Here is an 18,785-nt window from a genome sequence, read left to right as displayed (position 1 = left end):
AAGAAGATAATGGGAGCAGGAAAAGGGTTGAATGGGTGACATTATGGATCTCCGTTATTTGAGAAAACAGAAATAGATTTAGCTCCCCAGCATGTTTCTATTGGGATTTCTTATTGCCTGGCCTTCAATTGGTTTTTAAGTTGCTCCTAACACGTTCAAAGGGCGTAAACATTCTGGTAAGTGGGTTTCAGAATCGCAAGAAGAGGGGCTAAAAGCAAAAGTGAGGAACTGAAGTGGACAGATTAAAAGAGCAGAATCAGCGTAAAAAATGACTGTGGCGTCTAGAAGTCTTACTGTATTCCTTTGTGTTTCAATGGCTTGGCGGGGTCAGGATCATCCTCTGCAAAATGCTACCACATCACCTATAAGCGCTTAGTGTCAAACATGTCAGCTTCGAATGCCAATCAAAGTCAGACTAGCTCTGCTGGATATCTGGGAGATATTTGTTAAGCATCAACTCTGGGCACCTTGTACCCTAGTGTGTGAAGGAGATAAAATGGGGTCTATCTTACAAAGGAAAACATGAGACTTTTCTTAGTTTTAAACTTAGGAGACAGACTGGAACACCAAGCGAGAAGATTTTTGTTGTTTCTTTAAGTACAGTGCATATTATACTGTACAAGACAGAGAGCTAGCAACAAGCAGGGGATGTTATTCACACTGGCCTGATCTTGTCACATTGCCTCTCACGGTGTGAGTCCTAAAGACCAAAGGCCCAAGCAGTGCCTTACCCCTTTCCAGCCATTTCTGACCAAGCTTCCTTGAATAAGTACCTGAGGACTCAAACTTCCTGGGAGACAAGTGTACCTGAATCTGCTCATATAAGTAACTTGTGCCTCATTAACCCCTTTGCTATTCCTCCCATCTCAATGGGAGGTGAGGGGGGAATTGGTTACAGGCATGAATATTAGATAGCACAAAAACGTAGGTTTGCCAGGGCCTAAGCCACATCTATCAAAGCAATGACAAGCCTTCCACATCTAGTGTGCATTACATTATCTCCAGGGACAATGTCTGGGTGGCACTCTCTTTGAAAGACTGGGAAGGCCACCAAGTGGATGGGCTGTATATTTTCCCTGCAGACATCCCTTGACTTTTGGAATATGCCACTAGAAAGAGGTAAGCTATCTCCTATTCTACAAAAGCACTGGTCTACACTGCTATTATCATCCCTTACTAATATGTCTAAGAAAATGATGTGCTAATTTAAACAACTGTGTTACTGCTTTATCTAAAGTAGTGTGTTAATATTCTGTTTGTCTGGATAAACCATCCTTCCTATGATACAGTAGACTTTCCTTTTCTAAAGATTCCTTTGCAACAATTTCTGAATGTCTTCCTTTACCGCAGAAGGATATGATGGACCTTTACAGTGTCAGAAACTTGTTACAATTTAGCCTGGTTCCCCTTATTTCTCAGTGCCCTGGTATGTTTCATGCTAGGAAGACTGGTTTAAAGAGATCATTGAAAGGTGAATGGAAAAGCATTTTAAACTTGGAAGAATACCAGCTTTGAAAAAGCATGTGTTATAGGCTTAAAAATGGCAACTTGTTTTAAAACAAAGTATTTTAAACAGCGGGGGGCTGGATAGCACTTCTGGAAATCAGACTCTCAATTCCTACTTCACCGGCCTGCCAAGGGACTGGAGATCAGATTACTGTGTCCCCTGCTACAGATGGTAAGATCACCAACACCCAGCAGCAGAATGCTGAGTGTGCAGTTTCATGTTCAGTTGTAGATGTTAGTGAAGTCATCCAAGGTTGGAGGAAGATACCTGTCAATATCTAAGTCCAGACGGCAGTGTGTGAGTAAAGATGGCGCCGTTATGCAAACTACTTAAAAAAAAAAAAACCACCACCAAAAATAGCTTTATCATTTTGAATGCACATGTGAAAGCATGATGCTGCTGGCTTAGGCTGGTAAAACGAACATTAAAAGCTTTTTCCATTCTCCTTTAAATGCCCCTATTGCAACAAAGCATAAAAACAGAATTCTAAAGGACCAGGAAAGCCCATCGATGTCCACCTGCTTGAGCCCTTGGGGCTTCTCTCACCTGATCACTGGGGGACTCTGGCTTTCGGGCCAAACCTACCTCTTTTGGACACCCATGGGATATTACATTTTCCCCCCCAATTTTGTCCACATAAATTTTATTATTTTCTCTTCCCATTCTGACCTGAACAGACATACAGAGCCCCAAGAAGTACAGAAACTTGTGAAATACATGAAGATCAGGTAGATTAGCAAATTAGTGTGCTGTTGTGCACCTGACGAACTTCATACGCTTGTTCCTCTGACACGATTCAGATCAGATTTCAACTTTCCCTGAAATACACCCTTCTCCCACCTTCATATTACCATATGCCACTTAAAAATCACTTCTCTTTTTGCCAGAAACCTTGCCATCTACTTCTCTGTGCCACAATTTCAGTTTTTAGAAGACTTCGGAAACCAGCATCAGTCTAGTGCTACCAAAATATTGAATCAAGTATTAAAACTGGTAGATGGATGAACTGTCCAAACTCCTTCCACATTATCATTGTTGCTCCACAAAGCAGCCAAGTTCAGAGTCAAAGGAGCCAGGCCAAGCCCACCTCAGAGAACGACATTAAGTTTAGCTATTAGACAAATCTGATCTCCCCTCCCGCCCCAAGGCTGTGTCTCAGTCTATGAAAGCATCATAGCTTCTAATGTAAAATATGTTTACGCTACTGAGAGACATCCTCCTTTTCTTCCTAATAGATACTGTACACCTTTTTTTTTTGTAAGCCAAATATGCCATCATCTCATTCCGATATGTTCTTCAAAGGTTTGCATCAAACAAATGGAAATACAGTTCACTGCTGGGAATATTTTCAATGTGCAATTATTTGTAAACCTCAGATCCTAACTACTTGCACATTATTTAGTTCACATCCATTATAGTTTATAAATTAACAGAGGTGTCATTTGTCTGTACAAAAATCAATGCATATTTATGAACTTGTTTATTCAAATAGATTTACATACATATAATCTAAAGACACAATACAAAATCTGTATAATTTAGGCAATGCATCACAAGAGTGACCAAAAAACTCAACACACTTACTTGGCAAAATGACATAACGTATTTCTTGTGACTGAAAAAAAATAGTAGCCTTTAATGCATTTATTTATTTTACTAAATGTACTTGAAATGTTTTTCCTTAGCAGTATTCATTATTTCTTTTTGTGTTTCATAGTTATCCTTATTTATTTTTTCCATTTTGTTTTTACACCAAGGAGACTGCAGTCAAATAACACTCAGCAACCGATTTCCTCTCTTTGGACTGAAAAATTAAACAGATACTAAATTATGACAGTGAATTTAGAAAGGAGGGCTCCAAGGGCTTGAAAGAACATGTCTGAGATAATATGATGCTTCTAAGAATATTGCAATCACATCCAAGCAATCACCGAAGCGTGCCATGTAACTACCTCCTCAGCTAATATGCTTTTTTCTCCGTGATGACTAATCATGTTCTATTAAACAGCAGTAATGCTGGAAGAACTCAACTATACAAGTGTAATGAAGCCAGTATTCTCCCTGGACAGATTAGCTACAACTGATTTGACACATACCATCATAGGAGCTTCAAACCTGACAAACTCTGTGCTTGCTTCTGATTTATGCCGTCAAGCTCTTCGGAGAAGAGAATGAAATCCAAGTGTTCCGTTTGGTAGAGGTGAAATGTACTGATGTGCTTAACTGTCAGTTAAGGAAAGTTACCATTTCTTCTTTCATCTCCTCTTCCTCCTCCTTTCTTCTCCCTCCACCCCTTCTTTCAACACTTGTAGAGCCTCTGCCTGAAGACAACTAGTAAAATGGTCCCATGTCATGTGCTTTAATTAGAGACCTCACTACCACTCTCTCTCACAAACCCTCCCTTTTTCAGTTTTCCTTATTCAAGACCTTTTATTAAAATAAAGGGTTTCTGCAGCCCCCTTTTCTCCTCTGGTCCCTTCACACTGTCCAGATGTGATTTTTCTGGAGAGGACAGAGATTGAGGGGAAAAGGGAGATGGGGAGGTATAAGACTCACAGGTCAGAGCTGGGAAGAAAATGGAGCAATATGAGGCTGTGGATGTTACTCAGGTCAGTGAAGAAATGAATAAGTTCCTCAGATGATGGTGGGCATTCTTCCACTGCTGTTGTTCCTGTTATTGTTCTTCCTGGACAAATTGGGAGTAGCCATCAGGACAAAGCGCTCATCAGGGCAGCCATACTGCAGGAGAACATCAATGCATTCCTGGCCTGTGGCTTGCCTGGCATAGGCTAACGCCGTGTTCCCATGGGCATCACGGGCCATAACATCCACGCCATACTGTGGAAAAAACAGACGCCATTTGAGACCCTGCTTCTAACAAAGCGTTAAAATGGAGTGAAAGAAAACAGCACAGCTAGACCTGAGTTTAAGGGGAGGGATGCGACAGACAGAGAGAAATACTCAAAGATAGACGCTCTTTATTTTAAGGGGTTGTAAATCTGAACATGACAAACACGCTTCATGCACATACAGCTTTCTACTGGAAGATCCTCAACTGCTGCCGGTCACACAAATAATCTCTCACCATTGCATGTTATGCGGATTTTCCACAGTGTGTACACCTATCCCTCTCCCCATGCCTCACTCCAGTTTTTACCACATGTAAACAGATGTGACGAAAGACACATTTTACAAGTGATCTCCAAGAAGGTTTAAGTGCCATCATTTGAAAGGAATAGGAACATTTAGACTAAGGAAAAGAGGGAGATACCTTGAGCACCCCACTGGAATATGCTCATAGCAATATTCTGAAAGGCCATATTGAAATAATGTTTGCTAGACAATAGGGACGAGTGAAAGGTAACTCAGCACTGCATACCCAACACCACAAGGCAGGTACTCACCCAAATTAAGAGCTGAACTAACACTACATTTCCTTTCCTACATGCCAAGTGAAGGGCTGTGCGCCCATCCCCATCTCCGCAGGTCTCATTCACTTCTTCCCGGGTTCCATGGGCCAGGAGCAGGATGACAGTCCTCAAGTCCTCATCAGCTGTAGCTTGTAGCAGATGCTGGCCTAAAGAAAGTTCCAGGCACTGCAGCGGGGCAAGGAAGAGCTTCTGTTCATATTTAGCACGTATCCAGCGCTCTTTTTCTTCCCTAGAGAAGCAAAAAGAAACATGCCATTCAAAAACTGGTTCCATTGCCTTTGTGTGATACATAGTCACCTTTGGAGACAAACAATCCAAAACCACACTGCCATACAGAGAGGCTAATTAGCAAGAAAACATTTTCTTCTTGTAAATGTCAGCAAAAAAGCTTCTCTCAAAAACGTTTCCTTTACGCTGGATACGTGCGACAAAGTTTATGACATCTACACATTTCTCCCCTGATTGTACCTGGCCAGAGAGCTACATTACCTATTGAGTTCATGTACCAGCCTTTCACCTCCAGAAACAGAGGCTCAAGCATGCCTTGGGTCACAAGTGGAACAAGTTTGGTGCCATGCAGTTTGGCATAGGGCAGCAAAACCGGCCATCTCTACTCAAGAGAGACCCAAGACTGGAGCAGCCAAGCGGAGCTCCAGGTCAGGACTGAGATGTGCTGGCAAAGTTACACAGGGGAAGTGTGCACAGAATTTGCCTGCATTGGGCCTAGACGTAGCCATTGGCAGCACTAAATTCCCCAAAGTTCACTTCCATGAAAAAACGGACTCCTGCTTGCATCTAAAGAAAGAAAAGGGAAATTACTGAAAGGTACTGCCTTGCTTTTTCAGGCTGTCAGATTCGGCCACTGAACAATAACATCCCAGTTTGTTTCAGAACGGGACAGAGGTTCAGGAGGTTTTTGTTTTTTAAGGAAAATCTCAGGACTTTGAAGCATCATTTCCTCTCACTGTACCAAGTAAGCACCAAAAGCTTCCTAGATACAGTTGAATTGTAGGATAATGCCACATTTTACAAGTAACTCTCCAATTTCTATTAAAATCTTTTCAACACACACTGATGTGCTTTGGGGGATCTGGTCACAGGCAAATTCCCATTTATAGGTGCCCTTTGCCTAGTACTTCAGGTATCTGTACGGTAATCAGTCTGTCCTGTGAAAACCACATACAGCACATAGCAGGAAAGCTACTTACTGATGACATTTTTTCCCTCTCAAGTACAGAAAGAAAAGCTCTGTTTACACCTTTCAGCAGTGTTTACACTACTCCCAGTAATCTAGTGTCAGGTTAGCCCTAATCTGTTTTTAAATACTTATGTAAACAGATAGTTCCAACAGCAAATCTGGATTAGTTTTGCATCACTTCCTGGTACATGTGGAGTGACCTTACATTGACCCCTCTGGATGCTTTCATGCAAAGCTTTCCAAAGCATGCACTTTTCTACACAAATGACAATTCAACCTTTAACTATGCAATATACAGTCATTTTTCCCCCATAAAGAAAAAGTTTTTCAATTTATTCCAAAAATTATGGCTTGGACAATCCTTCAAATGGCCACCACACTCTGAATAATATTGAAACCATCTTGCGTGCTGAAAAATATCCTGTGATGCTGATGCTTAAAAGTACATTCTATTTTCAAATATTCAATACGAGAAAAAAAACTTTTGAATAATGTTAAAATTGTGACACAAACAGACATTGACAGGGAAGGTTAATACTCCACTTCTCTAGTGCTGTTGTGTACAAATAAAATCAAACCCAACAAGTACCAATGCTGTGAGAAGGATGGAATAGCATAGCTCCAGCTGCCTAAAATGTCATGCATGTTGTGGAGTTGTGTCACATGATGCCATTTTGGTATTCCATGCACTCTTAAAAAATAACCACAGTTGGTTGTAAAACTATTATTTATCCAGGTCTTGTACATCTCCAAGTCAATGGAGTAAACAGGTACAGTACTTGGAAAGCCTCATTTAAAATGTTTTAATATTTGTTAAAAATAAAAGTATGTATAACATACCAAGTATTTTATAAATATATAATTTACTCTTACAAAATGGGCAGGACTCCCAGATTAAGTGCATTTCACAGCATTATTTTGGGACCACTGCCTAGGTCAGGGGACAGTCAATTTATCTCTCTTAAAATCATACATCCAATTTTTTTTTCAAAAGCTGCTTTTACCCATCAGCTCCACAACAAAACTTTTAAATCTTAAATTTAAGGACTGAAAGGGCACTGGGGACCGCCAGCAACAGCAACCTGTAGTTGTTTCTGCAACAGGTTTTCCCAATTCCAATCCCAGCTGTGGCATCAGTTGTGGGAACCATGACTTGAACAGAAATTGCTCTCTGTTCAGAGAAAGAAGCTGTTTTGAACAAACCTTCTATTCTACTCACAATCCAGCTATGAGAAAAAGGATTTTTGTTTTGTTTTTATTAAAGATGAGCATAACTTCAGTACGAGCCATGAGAGCGGATACCTCAGCGTGTACAGAAGTAGCAACTAAACGTGCCAGGATCAGCTGGAAGTTTTCAGAGCCTTAGGTTGCCAAAGTTTTACAAAATTCACGAGAATGGATTTTATGGTTACACTATTTTTTAACAGTTTGTCTATTTTTCCTCCACAGTATTTACATACGCTCCAAAAGCAGTTTTTACAGAGAAACATTAACTCTTCTAAAAATGTGTATCTTATGCAAAGGGGAAAAAAAGCTGCTTGAGAGTGATGCAAAGGCTTATCAGACAAAGAGAAGCTGTCATTTTTGGATGGCCTGGGGGAATCAGGAATGAGCCATTAAGCTCCAAACTGGGACCACATTATCACCCTGTTTCAAAAAGAGTAAGGAGGACAGACCACAAACTTGTTAGGTTATTATGGGTAATCCATTAATAGGGTCTGTCTATGGGGATGGGAACAGGCCACCCACCCTTGCTGTCCTGTTGGCTTAGGGGGGAAGGCAAAGTGCAGGACACAACCGGTCCCCCTCAAAGATTTCTACTGCTACATAACCTGGTGAAACAAACCACTGTCTTGCTCTCTGACTCTTACTGTGTGCTGTGAGCAGAGTTCTGTACAACCATAGTAAATCTGTTGCAGGGCTGGGAAAGGCTAGAGTTACTGGTAATCCAAGATATTCAGGAAATGGGAGAGTCTACTTGCAAGAGCAGGGTTCTGCAGTCTATATTAGACTCTACCACTGTGTCATCTCATTGGCTTGCTCTGTGACCTTGAGCAGGTTACTTAATTTTACTTTACTTCAATCTCTTCAATGTGTAACATGGGCATAATACTCACCTACCTCCCATGGGTACTGAGTCTCTTAATTAATTAGGGCCAGATTCTGCCACCCTTGCTCACATTGAGTAAAGCCTTGATCTATAAGTAGTCCCACTGAAATTAGTGGGACTATTTGTGAAGTAAGATACAATTCAGGGTGTGTAAGCGTGGCAGAATCTTGTCCTTACAGTCTGTAAAGCACCTTGAGATCCTCAAATGGAAGATACTTCAATGTCAATAATTGTTTCTAGTTTGCAAGACTATTTAAAAACAATTCTAGACACAGTAGTTATTGGGGAATATACTGGATAGCAAGTGTCAGTCTGTTATACATCTAGACAGACAATAGCTATTTAAGTACATTCTTGATGAATAACACAGAAACTTTCATCTGAATACCACATGATGTTAATGACCTGTCTGGTTAAAGATTCCCAAAATTCCACTTGAGGGTTCTAGCGGAAAGCCATGGAAGAGCAATCAGCGCAAACACAAATAAAAAGGCTTTAAATGTTTAGCACACCCTGGGGCAGCTCATTTCTGACCTCTGATGGCAAGTGAGGTTTCACCTATAACGCAGTAAGATTTTTTGGCTCCCGAGGACAGCGTTATATCGGGGTAAAGGTGTATTACTCTTTTGAGTGAAAATCCAGAAAGCCTTACAGACATCCTCTCCTGCTGTATTTCCCCTAATACAGGCTCGCTCTCCTTTGGTGTGAGTGATTTAATTTAAAAGGGAAAGTTCTCACGATTTTCCTGGAAGACTGTTTTGGCTCCACTGTACCTGCTCACCCTAGGAATTATGACACTAAGACATAAATACTGTAACTGTTTCTCTGATGTCACAATTTCATTTCTGGGATCCACAGCTTGTCCTGGTTGAGCTTTCATTTTCCCAAAGGAAGGCCAGTCCAAGAGCAGAGTTGTCAGCAGTAGATCACTTAACCTCATTCCAATCCCCTGGAGGACCACTGTTCACATCCCCCGTTAGCTAATGAGCTAAAAAATGAATGATTGGAACGGTCAGCAATAAGCAGAAAGAGGAGGCATAGTACTTCATTTCAGCCTGTGCTGACATACCTTTAAATAAATCAACTGCATAAGAGTGAGAGGAAATGAGAGAAAGAGCAACTAATCAGGAGAAAGAGACTGAACCAATCCCTAAAAATAAATGTGCAACTAAACATCTGCTAGTAAATATTTTTCTTCTTTTCACGTGTAACCCTGTTAACCCCTTTTCTGGGTAACCTCGCCTGTGCTAGAGACCCCAGATGTAGCCCTAGCATGCCAAATCCTAATCTTAAACAAAATTAGCTTGCTTGTTTACTGTGACTTCCAGAATTCATTAACATACTTTTCTCTGGATCAGAGAGCAGGCCAAGGCCAGCTCCTGGGAGATGTTACAACATGATGTGTCTGGATCTTCTCTAGCTTGCCTGACCCAGGAGAATGCATGTGCTGCCTCTCCCAGTATGCTGAAGGACACAGCCGTTCTTCAATGACCTTCAAAATATAGCCTACTTGCGCTGTACTTTTTTAAAAAACACACGCGCACAGGGTGGATTAATAATCATCTACAAACTAATGGATAAACAAATAACACTAACAACAACAAGCAGAAGTACAGTAAATTAGATAAGGTGGCGCTTGCACCTTTTACCTTTATTCAGGTGAATACCAATCCATTTGAACCTTGTTTATTGATATAAACTCAAAGCCTTGTTGTCTATATAAAGGTCTGATACAACTGAATAATCATTATCATGTTGTTCCTCTGTGTCAAGGAAGTGATGATCCACTAAGTCTTGACCGAAAAGCACCATCAATTTCCTTATTTTAGTATGTCTCCATCATCACAGAACTCTAATCCACTTTAGTGTGAATAATGAAAACTGGGCCATGTTTCTGATACTGTATGTGAGCCAAAGTTTATGAGAAATGGAACAAAACTCAACCCTCAGTTTATTCTGATCTAATTAGGTGCTTGCTTCTCAAGATAATGTCCAATTATTTAAATTACTCTGCCAGCCACATCAGATCACTATTATGGAAACATAAATACCGGGGATTGTAAAGGAGGGGGACAGAGTAGGTAGGATGAGAGGGCAGAAACAGCAAAATTGTTTAAGACACAATTATTTTGCTTCATGAACTTGATTGTGTTGTGTGCTTGCATGCAGGAGCATACAATACTCATTTAAGAGTCCAGACTCACTTCTACTGCATCATTTGGCTCTCTTTTTTCTATCAGGAATGCAAGTTTATATACCTGACAAAAATCCAGGTAAAAGCTTAATATTGCTGGCATCATTCCTACTCGCCCTCCACACATTCACTTCTATGTCCAACCTCATTTCCCCTCCTCAAATGCACTAAGTAGAGAAACCAGAAAGCAAGATAAGGAAATAACATGCACTTTGGAAGCAGAAATAGTGTTAGTATGGGAATTTACAATTCGTTGTTTAGTCAATACAGTATATGAGAGAAAAGCCTGGAGAACTTGCCCTGAGAATTCACCAGCCCAGGCATAAAATCTACGAGATCCATCTTATTAAACTGATAAGAAAAAAAATTATATTCTAGTCACCCATTATCTAAAATTATTCACCCCAAGTAAGTAGGTGAATGGAATGTTGCAAGGTTGTATTAGAAATGCTACAAAAAGTGGGAGGTGATTTATTGCATCAGGAAATCACTATCACGCCTATTTCATGTACCAGCCAAAATACAGCGTTTTAAAATGTATTTTTATCCCTCAACCGATATAAAAAACGTATTTTTATCTCCCAACCGATATCCCCCAACCTTACAAAAATACGTAAACAATACACCTCCACTGTCATAGATAATGCTTTATCTGAAACAGTCTCAGCTCTCACTATCTTTTATATATTTGATAACTCAAACCTTAGCACACTGTGTCTGTCACATTTATTTTGCCATTTATGGCTGCATATTTAAGGCAACAAGTTTACTAATGTTTAACAACTTGTAACCTGGCTATCTCAGCATGAGTTGTTCAGCCTTGCCAGCCTGTCAGAGGTTGGCAAGGATAATGCGTCGGTTCCAAGAAAGTGAGGTAAACCCCCAACCCTTCAACACCCCCTAAAACTGGCTTTACATGCATCTCTCGTAGTATCCCAGGATGTGTCATTAACTTAGTGATTCAGTATGTATGGAACATGTCTCATACAAGCAAAGCTGCAACCTCATCATAAACTATCTTGGCATTAGATCATGCTGCAGATTTTCTTTAAAGAAAGCTATTCAAGACAATATGTTTCAGTATTCGATAAATTATCACCTGGTTTTATTGGAATTTGCAATGCAGTGTTTTGGTAGGGAAAAGCAATGGAACAAAGACATTTGGTTGGAAGGGTGAGGAGGTAGGAGGCATTTACAATTTTTAAAAACTGTGGACTGGGAAGGGGGGGGGGGGGAAGAGAGGGTAAGAAGAATGGGCTAGCAGCAAGGAATTTCCAAAGTGTCTTCCTGCCTCTAGCAAAGCAGGAACTGGGAGGAGAGGCATGGAAGAGGAGCTAGGAACAAAATGCTGAGAAAACAGAGGGGGCTTCCTCTCTCTGCAGGAGAAGACCCCACTCTATTGCAAAGTAAGTGCTTAGCAGTTGACTGCTTCCTCACACGCATGCCTTCTCTCCTAGGCTGCGTTGCTAAGGGGGAAGGAGCACAGGCCTGCTAGGGATGTAGGCCCCTGGCTAACAAGGGGGCCGCAGACAGCAAACAAAGACCGATGGATATTTATTCCTTAATTACCAAAAGCCTTTAAGAAACTGGCCACTGTAAATCCCACATGCCGAGAAAGGGAAGCAAAGGACAAGGATTTATGTGCACTAGGCCACAGAGGAAATAAATATTCCTGTGACTCTTGATCAATATTATGAGTGTTTTGCCAAGCTGCAGGGTGTTTTATGAACTTTAAGGACAGAGAAGGATAATTAAATAAATAAAATCAACCTATTAAGCTTATTACTTCTTACACGTTATAGTTAGATACATCAGGCAGATGAAATAGGGCCATGCAGAAAAGCTGTGGAGAGGACAACATCCAAATGTATTGCGGCAATAAGCAGACAAGCAGGGCCTACAATACTTGGCCAGTGAGTTCAGGGCCAGTCAATGCAGGGAATCTTGTTGAGAAATGCTTTTATTCTCTGTTGTGGGCAGAGAAGCTATCTGGATGAGGATGGTGTTCAATCTATTTCCAGTTTACTAGAAAGGAGAGGTGTAAAATTCATAATGCAGTGTTACAGAACTACTCCACATTCAAGTTTATTCTCATTTCATAATGAATATGAATACAGGCCCAATTTCTCATTAACAACAGGCCTATTTTTCACATGGAAATGCTCCCTCCTCCTCCCCACAACTTATTTTATTTTATTTTAAACAAAGGGGGCTTCACACCAAAAGGATGCAAAAGACGCATTTTCTGATATTTTGGAAGTTTCACCTGATATTTAACAAAACAAAAAATCATTCATGAGAGATTCAGTAGCCCACAAATCAAAAAGTTTTTCTCTCAGTAACTCCACAACTGTACTTAGTACTTCAGTCAGACCATTACAAACTGGTGTTACAAATTTCAGGAGCTCCTAATAGCAGCGATTTCTTATACAAGCATTCTGACTTGAATCATTCTATCAGTTTAATCACTTATTGAAAGCTAATCATCCTTTTGATTTTCTGAAGACACCAGCCCCGCATATCTACTTCGTTTCTGACACTCCACCACCAAATAGCTGCATTTCATGCGTTTTCAAGCTCTGTTTTTCAGTGCTGCCATGAAATAACCTGAGCTTCCCTCAGGTGCTAGACAACTGCTGGAGTTACTACTGTATAACATTAATTACCAGCCTGGCCAGGACATCAAGGCTTACTGACATGAAGTGAACTGGATAAATATACTGTAATTGTGGACTCTGCTACACTATATAAATCAGCAGTAAATTTAGTGTTTTCATTGCAGTACACACCACTAAACCTAATAATTTTTAAGGCACATTTGATAAAATATATCACAGCTGAGGATTACTCTGAATGTGATTAAATAAAAGTCACACAACATAGTATAGGGAACACTGCAGATACTAAGGAAAGTTTTCTTAAGTTATCAAAGACATGACAAGGTTGTAAGTGTGACAAATATAAACCCTATAAATATGTTATTAAGTCTTTTCCTGTTTCAAATCTAACCATATTTTCTGTCAGACATGCACTTTATAAACCATGATGCCTTCCAGAGCTTGTATCTTCTCATCGAAGCCAAAACAATTAGTAATTTTTAGACAGTACCTGTACTACCAACAGCTGTAAGAAAGGCAAAACGATACAGCGAATCGTAACACTTTTCAATGCACAGCTTGGAAAAATCTGTAATAAAATTAAATTAAACACTGGGGGGTGGGGGGGGGGAGAGAAGGGTGGTTTGTGGGCCATGGAATCATTCAAACCCAGACCACAACAGAAGTGAACAAAAGTTATCTTCCAATAGCTGTTTGAAGGTGCACAGAAATTGAAAAGAGTTGGTGCCATCAGAACAGTTTCTAGCAGACAGATGTCCCCACCCACAACACATTCCTGAGCGCCCCCTCCCTCCCATATTTGTTTTTCTTGCAGGCAGTGTCATCACTAGGAGGCGATGGATGTATTCAAGGGACACAGAGTACATTATTTCGTCTCTCACAGAGATGACCCCCTGCTAAGAAGAGGGCTGAGGCATGCTGTCAGAGCAGCATGGGGAAATTTACATTGAAACTATATATCAACCCCTATTAGATAGGGCCTGGCCAATCTGTCAAATTTTAAGCATACTAAAAATTAATTAAGAAGAAAGAAGTCACCAAAGTTATTTTACAGCGGATACACAAACAAATTATAAACCCTGGAGTACATTCTTGGTGATTCCTTAGACCTTAGTGCATCCCGTGCTTTGCTGCACATTGGGTTACCCGCATTTGCCATCCTTGCCTGTTAACTGCCCTTCTCTCCATATCTTCCCATTTCATGTTGAGGTGCTTGATGTTGTTCAGAACTGTTCGTTTCCATGTTATTCGCGGTCTTCCCCTCTTTCTTCTTGTGTTTTCTGGCTTCCTTTCAAGGGTGGTATTTGGTAAGCGTTCTTTTTCCATTCTCAACACCTATTCCAGCCACTGATTTTTTAGATTATTTGAGAGTAATTTTTCTGACTTCTTCATTCGTCTTCCTATCTCTATATGTTATTCCCAATATTCTTCTCAGACATTTGTGATGAAATGCATCCAGCTTTTGCGTATCTTTCGTGTTAAGTTGCCATCAGGGCCATCCTTAGGCATATACTGAGTGCGGGGAAAGGATCGCCCCCTGCACTCACCAGCGGCAGGAAGCGGAGCCACGCGGCCCCAACCCACTCCGCTTCCCTTGCTCCAGCCCTAGCTATGTCACTTGGGTTCGGGAAAGGACCAGTCCCGGCTCTCACCGGCGGCGGGAAGCGGAGCGCCGTGGCTGGAAGCTGGCGGAGTAGAGTGGGCGGGGCGAGGGAAGTGGAGCGGGCTGCTCCTGGTCCCTCGCTAATCCCCAGGGCCACTCTGGGCGTATGGGCCCCCCAAAAGTGGCCCCCCACAGCTCCTGCCTCCCAGACCCGGGGGGGCTGCGTAGGGCACCCAAATGGCTAGGGACGGCCCTGGTTGCCACGTCTCACTACATGTTGTGATGGCAATAACAATTGCTTTGTACACATTCAGTTTTGTCTTGAGGGAGATTTTTTGAGTTGCCAGATGTTTCTGAGTCTTCCAAATGCAGCGTTTGCCTTCCTGATTCTTCTTCTTCTTTCCTTGGAACTAGTACCATCTTGGCTGATGGTACTTCTAAGGTTCGTAAAATTGTCCACCTTCTCCAGTTTCTCCTCTTCAATTTTGATTTCTGTCCCTGTAGTCCCCATTAACATGACTTTACATTTCTTTGCATCATTACTTCTTTTACTTGGTTTGTGCATTTTTGTAGTCGGTTGGCATCTTCACTGATAAGAGCGATGTCGTCAGCAAATTCTAGATCAAATATCCTTGAATTGTTCCATTTTAGGCCATATGTTATCACTGTTGCATTGTTTTTATCCATAGTCAATGACTAGCATAAACAAAAAAGGAGACAGGCTGCACCCCTGCCTTACACCTGTCTTGATGCTGAATGGCTTACTCAATCCATTTTTATGCAGCATTTTGAGTTGGCGTAGAATGCCTTCATAATGTTGATTATTTTGTTGGAATTCCATATTGTTCCACAATTTTCCACATTGTTTCTCTGTTTACACTATAGAATGCCTTTTAAAAGTCCACAAAATTGATGGCAAGACTGCCTTGGAATTCAGTAATATGTAAATAAAGAGAATATTAATTGCAATGGTATGCCCATTGCATTTCCTCATACATGTATAATCTGATTTATCTAGGTATCTATTAAGTATGTAAATGATAAATTTCCATTGTGTCATTTCTTAAATGCAGACTGATTGGAAATTTCAGTTTACAATTTAATATATAACACTAATTGTTGGAGCATTGCATTAATTTGCCAGTTGCTACGGGTATCTCCCACCCATATGGAGACCACATTTCCGAAAAGTGGAAGCATTTTTTAAAGTTCCATTCAAGGGGTTGTAAAAAATGCTCTCTCTTTTTTAAAAAAACAGCATACCAATTTCTATGTTTATGCTAATTAGTCACACTAAAGATAAACCAAAAACTGGAGACTTGCTTTGAATGGACATTTCAATTCAAAATGAACATGACAACATTTTGTGCAAATGAAGGCAGTTTTTCATCATATTTATTTATGAAAAAGTGACTATTTTAATGTAAATTATACCAAAATCCATCAGGCTTCTGCTTTCATGTTCATATAATAGTAGAGTTTTTTGTACAATATTTAAGCAGTAGAAAAATGTGACACAAATATTTCAATGCATAAATTTCAATAAATCTGTGCCAGGTGAGAAGCAGACCGAGGTAGTCAAGTGAGGTTCTCAGAGACCCAGTGTAATGTGGCATATAACAGGGATGTACATCAGCAATGTACTTTACAGCAGTTCTTTCTGTGATGCGACTATCACACTGCATTAGGGATACCATAACAGTCGCTGATGTGATCTGCTTTGGAACATATCGCATCATAAACAGATGAAAGAAGAGAAATGGAGCTTTTCTTCTGCTCATAATATTATAAAGTGGATAAGTATCATAGCTATGAGTGCACCAATGCTTTACAAATAATGAAAAGGAAAAATCCAGGCTCCACCCAAGAGCTAATAAACGTTTGTGATTTACACATTAAAAAAAATGTCTCAAACAGGGACTTGTCTATAACCAAACAGATTGCACAGGAGTAGTTGAGTTGCGTGGGAATGGAAAGGCCTGGGAAGACCTGAGCTACAGAATCTGTATACAATTTTTCTTTGAAGACTAGGGCTAGGTCTACACTACCCGCCTGAATCGGCGGGTAGAAATCGACCTCTCGGGGATCGATTTATCGCGTCCCGTTGGGATGCGACAATCGATCCCCGAATCGATGCTCTTACTCCACCAGCGAAGGTGGGAGTAAGCGCTGTCGATGGGAAGCTGCAGAGGTCGATTTTGCCGCCGTCCCTACAGCGGGGTAAGTCGGCTGCGATACGTCGAATTCAGCTACGCTATTCGCGTAGCTGAATTTGCGTATCTTAAATTGACCCCCCCCCGTAGTGAAGACGTAGCCTAGAAAACAGAGGAGGATGTTCATATTGTGTATATGTGGGCGCTTACATAGAAAGTTTAAAATCACTGGACAATCCAAAACTCTTGCTAATGTTAATGTCTAAAACAATCTACATTTGGGCTACAAAAAAAGAAAATTACCCTGTTAACTATTAGAGAGACAAGGGGGTGAGGTAATATCTTTTATTGGACCAACTTCTGTTGCTGAGAGACAAGCTTTCAAGCCACACAGAGCTCTTCTTCAGGTCTGGGAAAGGTACTCTGAGCCTCATGGCAAAATGCAAGGTGGAACAGATTGTTTAATAAGTACTTAGCACATATTGTAAGGGACCATTTAAGGTAGAGTAGTCTGTTAACACCTCTGCAGTCATAGGACAAAAAGAGGGGGTTAGTGGGTTACAGATTGTTGTAATAAGCCATTAATCCAGTGTCTTTGTTCAGCCCGTGATTTTTAGTGCCTAGCAGAGTAATGAATTTAAGCTCCCAGGCTCGTCCTTTGAAAGTGTTGTGCAGGTTTCCTTTGAGGACGAGGACTGTTAGGTCAGATATGGAGTGATCGCTTTGGGAAAAGTGTTCACCCACAGGTGAGTGTGTGTTTTTGTCTTTTATCATTTTCCTATGTGAGTTCCTTCAAGAGAGCAGTGATTGTCTGGTTTCACCCACATAGTTATCAGGGCATTTAGTGCACTGGATAAGGTACACCACATGTTGCATAACAGGCCACTCTACCTTGAATAGTCCCCTACAATAATGTGCAACTACTTATGCTAAAAGAACAGGAGTACTTGTGGCACCTTAGAGTCTAACAAATTTATTTGAGCATATGCTTTCGTGGGCTACATCCCACTTCTTCGGATGGGACGTAGCCCACGAAAGCTTATGCTCAAATAAATTTGTTAGTCTCTAAGGTGCCACAAGTACTCCTGTTCTTTTTGCGGATACAGACTAACACGGCTGCTACTCTGAAACCTGTACTTATGCTAAGTATCCAGGGTAGCCGTGTTAGTCTGTATCCACAAAAACAAGGAGTCCGGCGGCACCTGACTCCTTATACTTATGCTAAGCAATCTGTTCCACCTTGCCTTTTGCTGTGATTCTGGGAGTAGGTTTCCCAGACCTGAAGAAAAGCTCTGTGAGGCTCGAAAGCATGTCTCTCTCAGCAACAGAAGTGGGTCCAATAAAAGGTATTACCTCACCAACCTTGTCTCTCTAATATCCTGGGTCTGACACAGCTACAACTACATTGCATACTGTTCACCATGTTATAACATTACAATTTAAAAACAAATATTTTACCAGTGAAACCATCACTGCAGATATATTTGTTATGCCTCCATAGAAAATAAACACACTCTTTGGGAGGAAGAAAAAAAAAAAGGATTCTACTGACTCATACATATGAAATTATAGCTAAACAAAAATCTTCGGTACTAAAACTCAGTACTTGAGCACAGATTATGAAAACAAACTTGCATTCAGAGCAACAAGCCAATAAAAAAACGTTTTGATATTGTCAATGTCAGAAGCAAAGAACAAGCACAATTTCAGTTGAAGTTTTAGTGCGTGAAAACCAAAGAATACATCACAAAAATATCCAAATTATAACTGGTAATCAAAGTTTTAATGCAGAAAGTTCTCCTTGCTTTGCTGCAACTGACTTCTATAGTCTTTACCTCCCTTTCCAGTGACTCCATTTGAGACCCTTCAATCATCACTGCTTCCCTTTCCAATCCTTTACCACTATGAGCTTCTCTCGTCTCCTCTGTCAGACACTGTAATCTCTTCTCTCTCCCCACCCAAATCTCTCTT

At 40.8% G+C, this 18,785-nt stretch overlaps 1 protein-coding gene across 6 annotated transcripts in view; it reads right to left on the bottom strand.

Moving 5' to 3' along the window:
- Positions 1-1,713: 1,713 nt before the first annotated feature.
- Positions 1,714-18,785, bottom strand: part of LOC112104177 (arf-GAP with GTPase, ANK repeat and PH domain-containing protein 1) — a 645,071-nt gene continuing 627,999 nt past the window's right edge. For all 6 annotated transcript variants that reach the window (XM_024196351.3, XM_024196345.3, XM_024196347.3 and 3 more), the window contains 2 exons: positions 4,912-5,167; positions 1,714-4,345 (listed from right to left, as the gene is read on the bottom strand). In XM_024196351.3, coding sequence (XP_024052119.1) covers positions 4,142-4,345; positions 4,912-5,167 — 460 coding nt within the window. In that variant the 3' untranslated portion in view covers positions 1,714-4,141. The remainder of the gene's footprint in view (positions 4,346-4,911; positions 5,168-18,785) is intronic.

This window comes from Terrapene carolina, unplaced genomic scaffold (genome assembly GCF_002925995.2).
Source record: "Terrapene carolina triunguis isolate 2854851 unplaced genomic scaffold, T_m_triunguis-2.0 Scaffold174, whole genome shotgun sequence".
Lineage (NCBI taxonomy): Eukaryota > Metazoa > Chordata > Testudines > Emydidae > Terrapene > Terrapene triunguis.
This window is presented reverse-complemented; position numbering and strand designations above follow the sequence as displayed.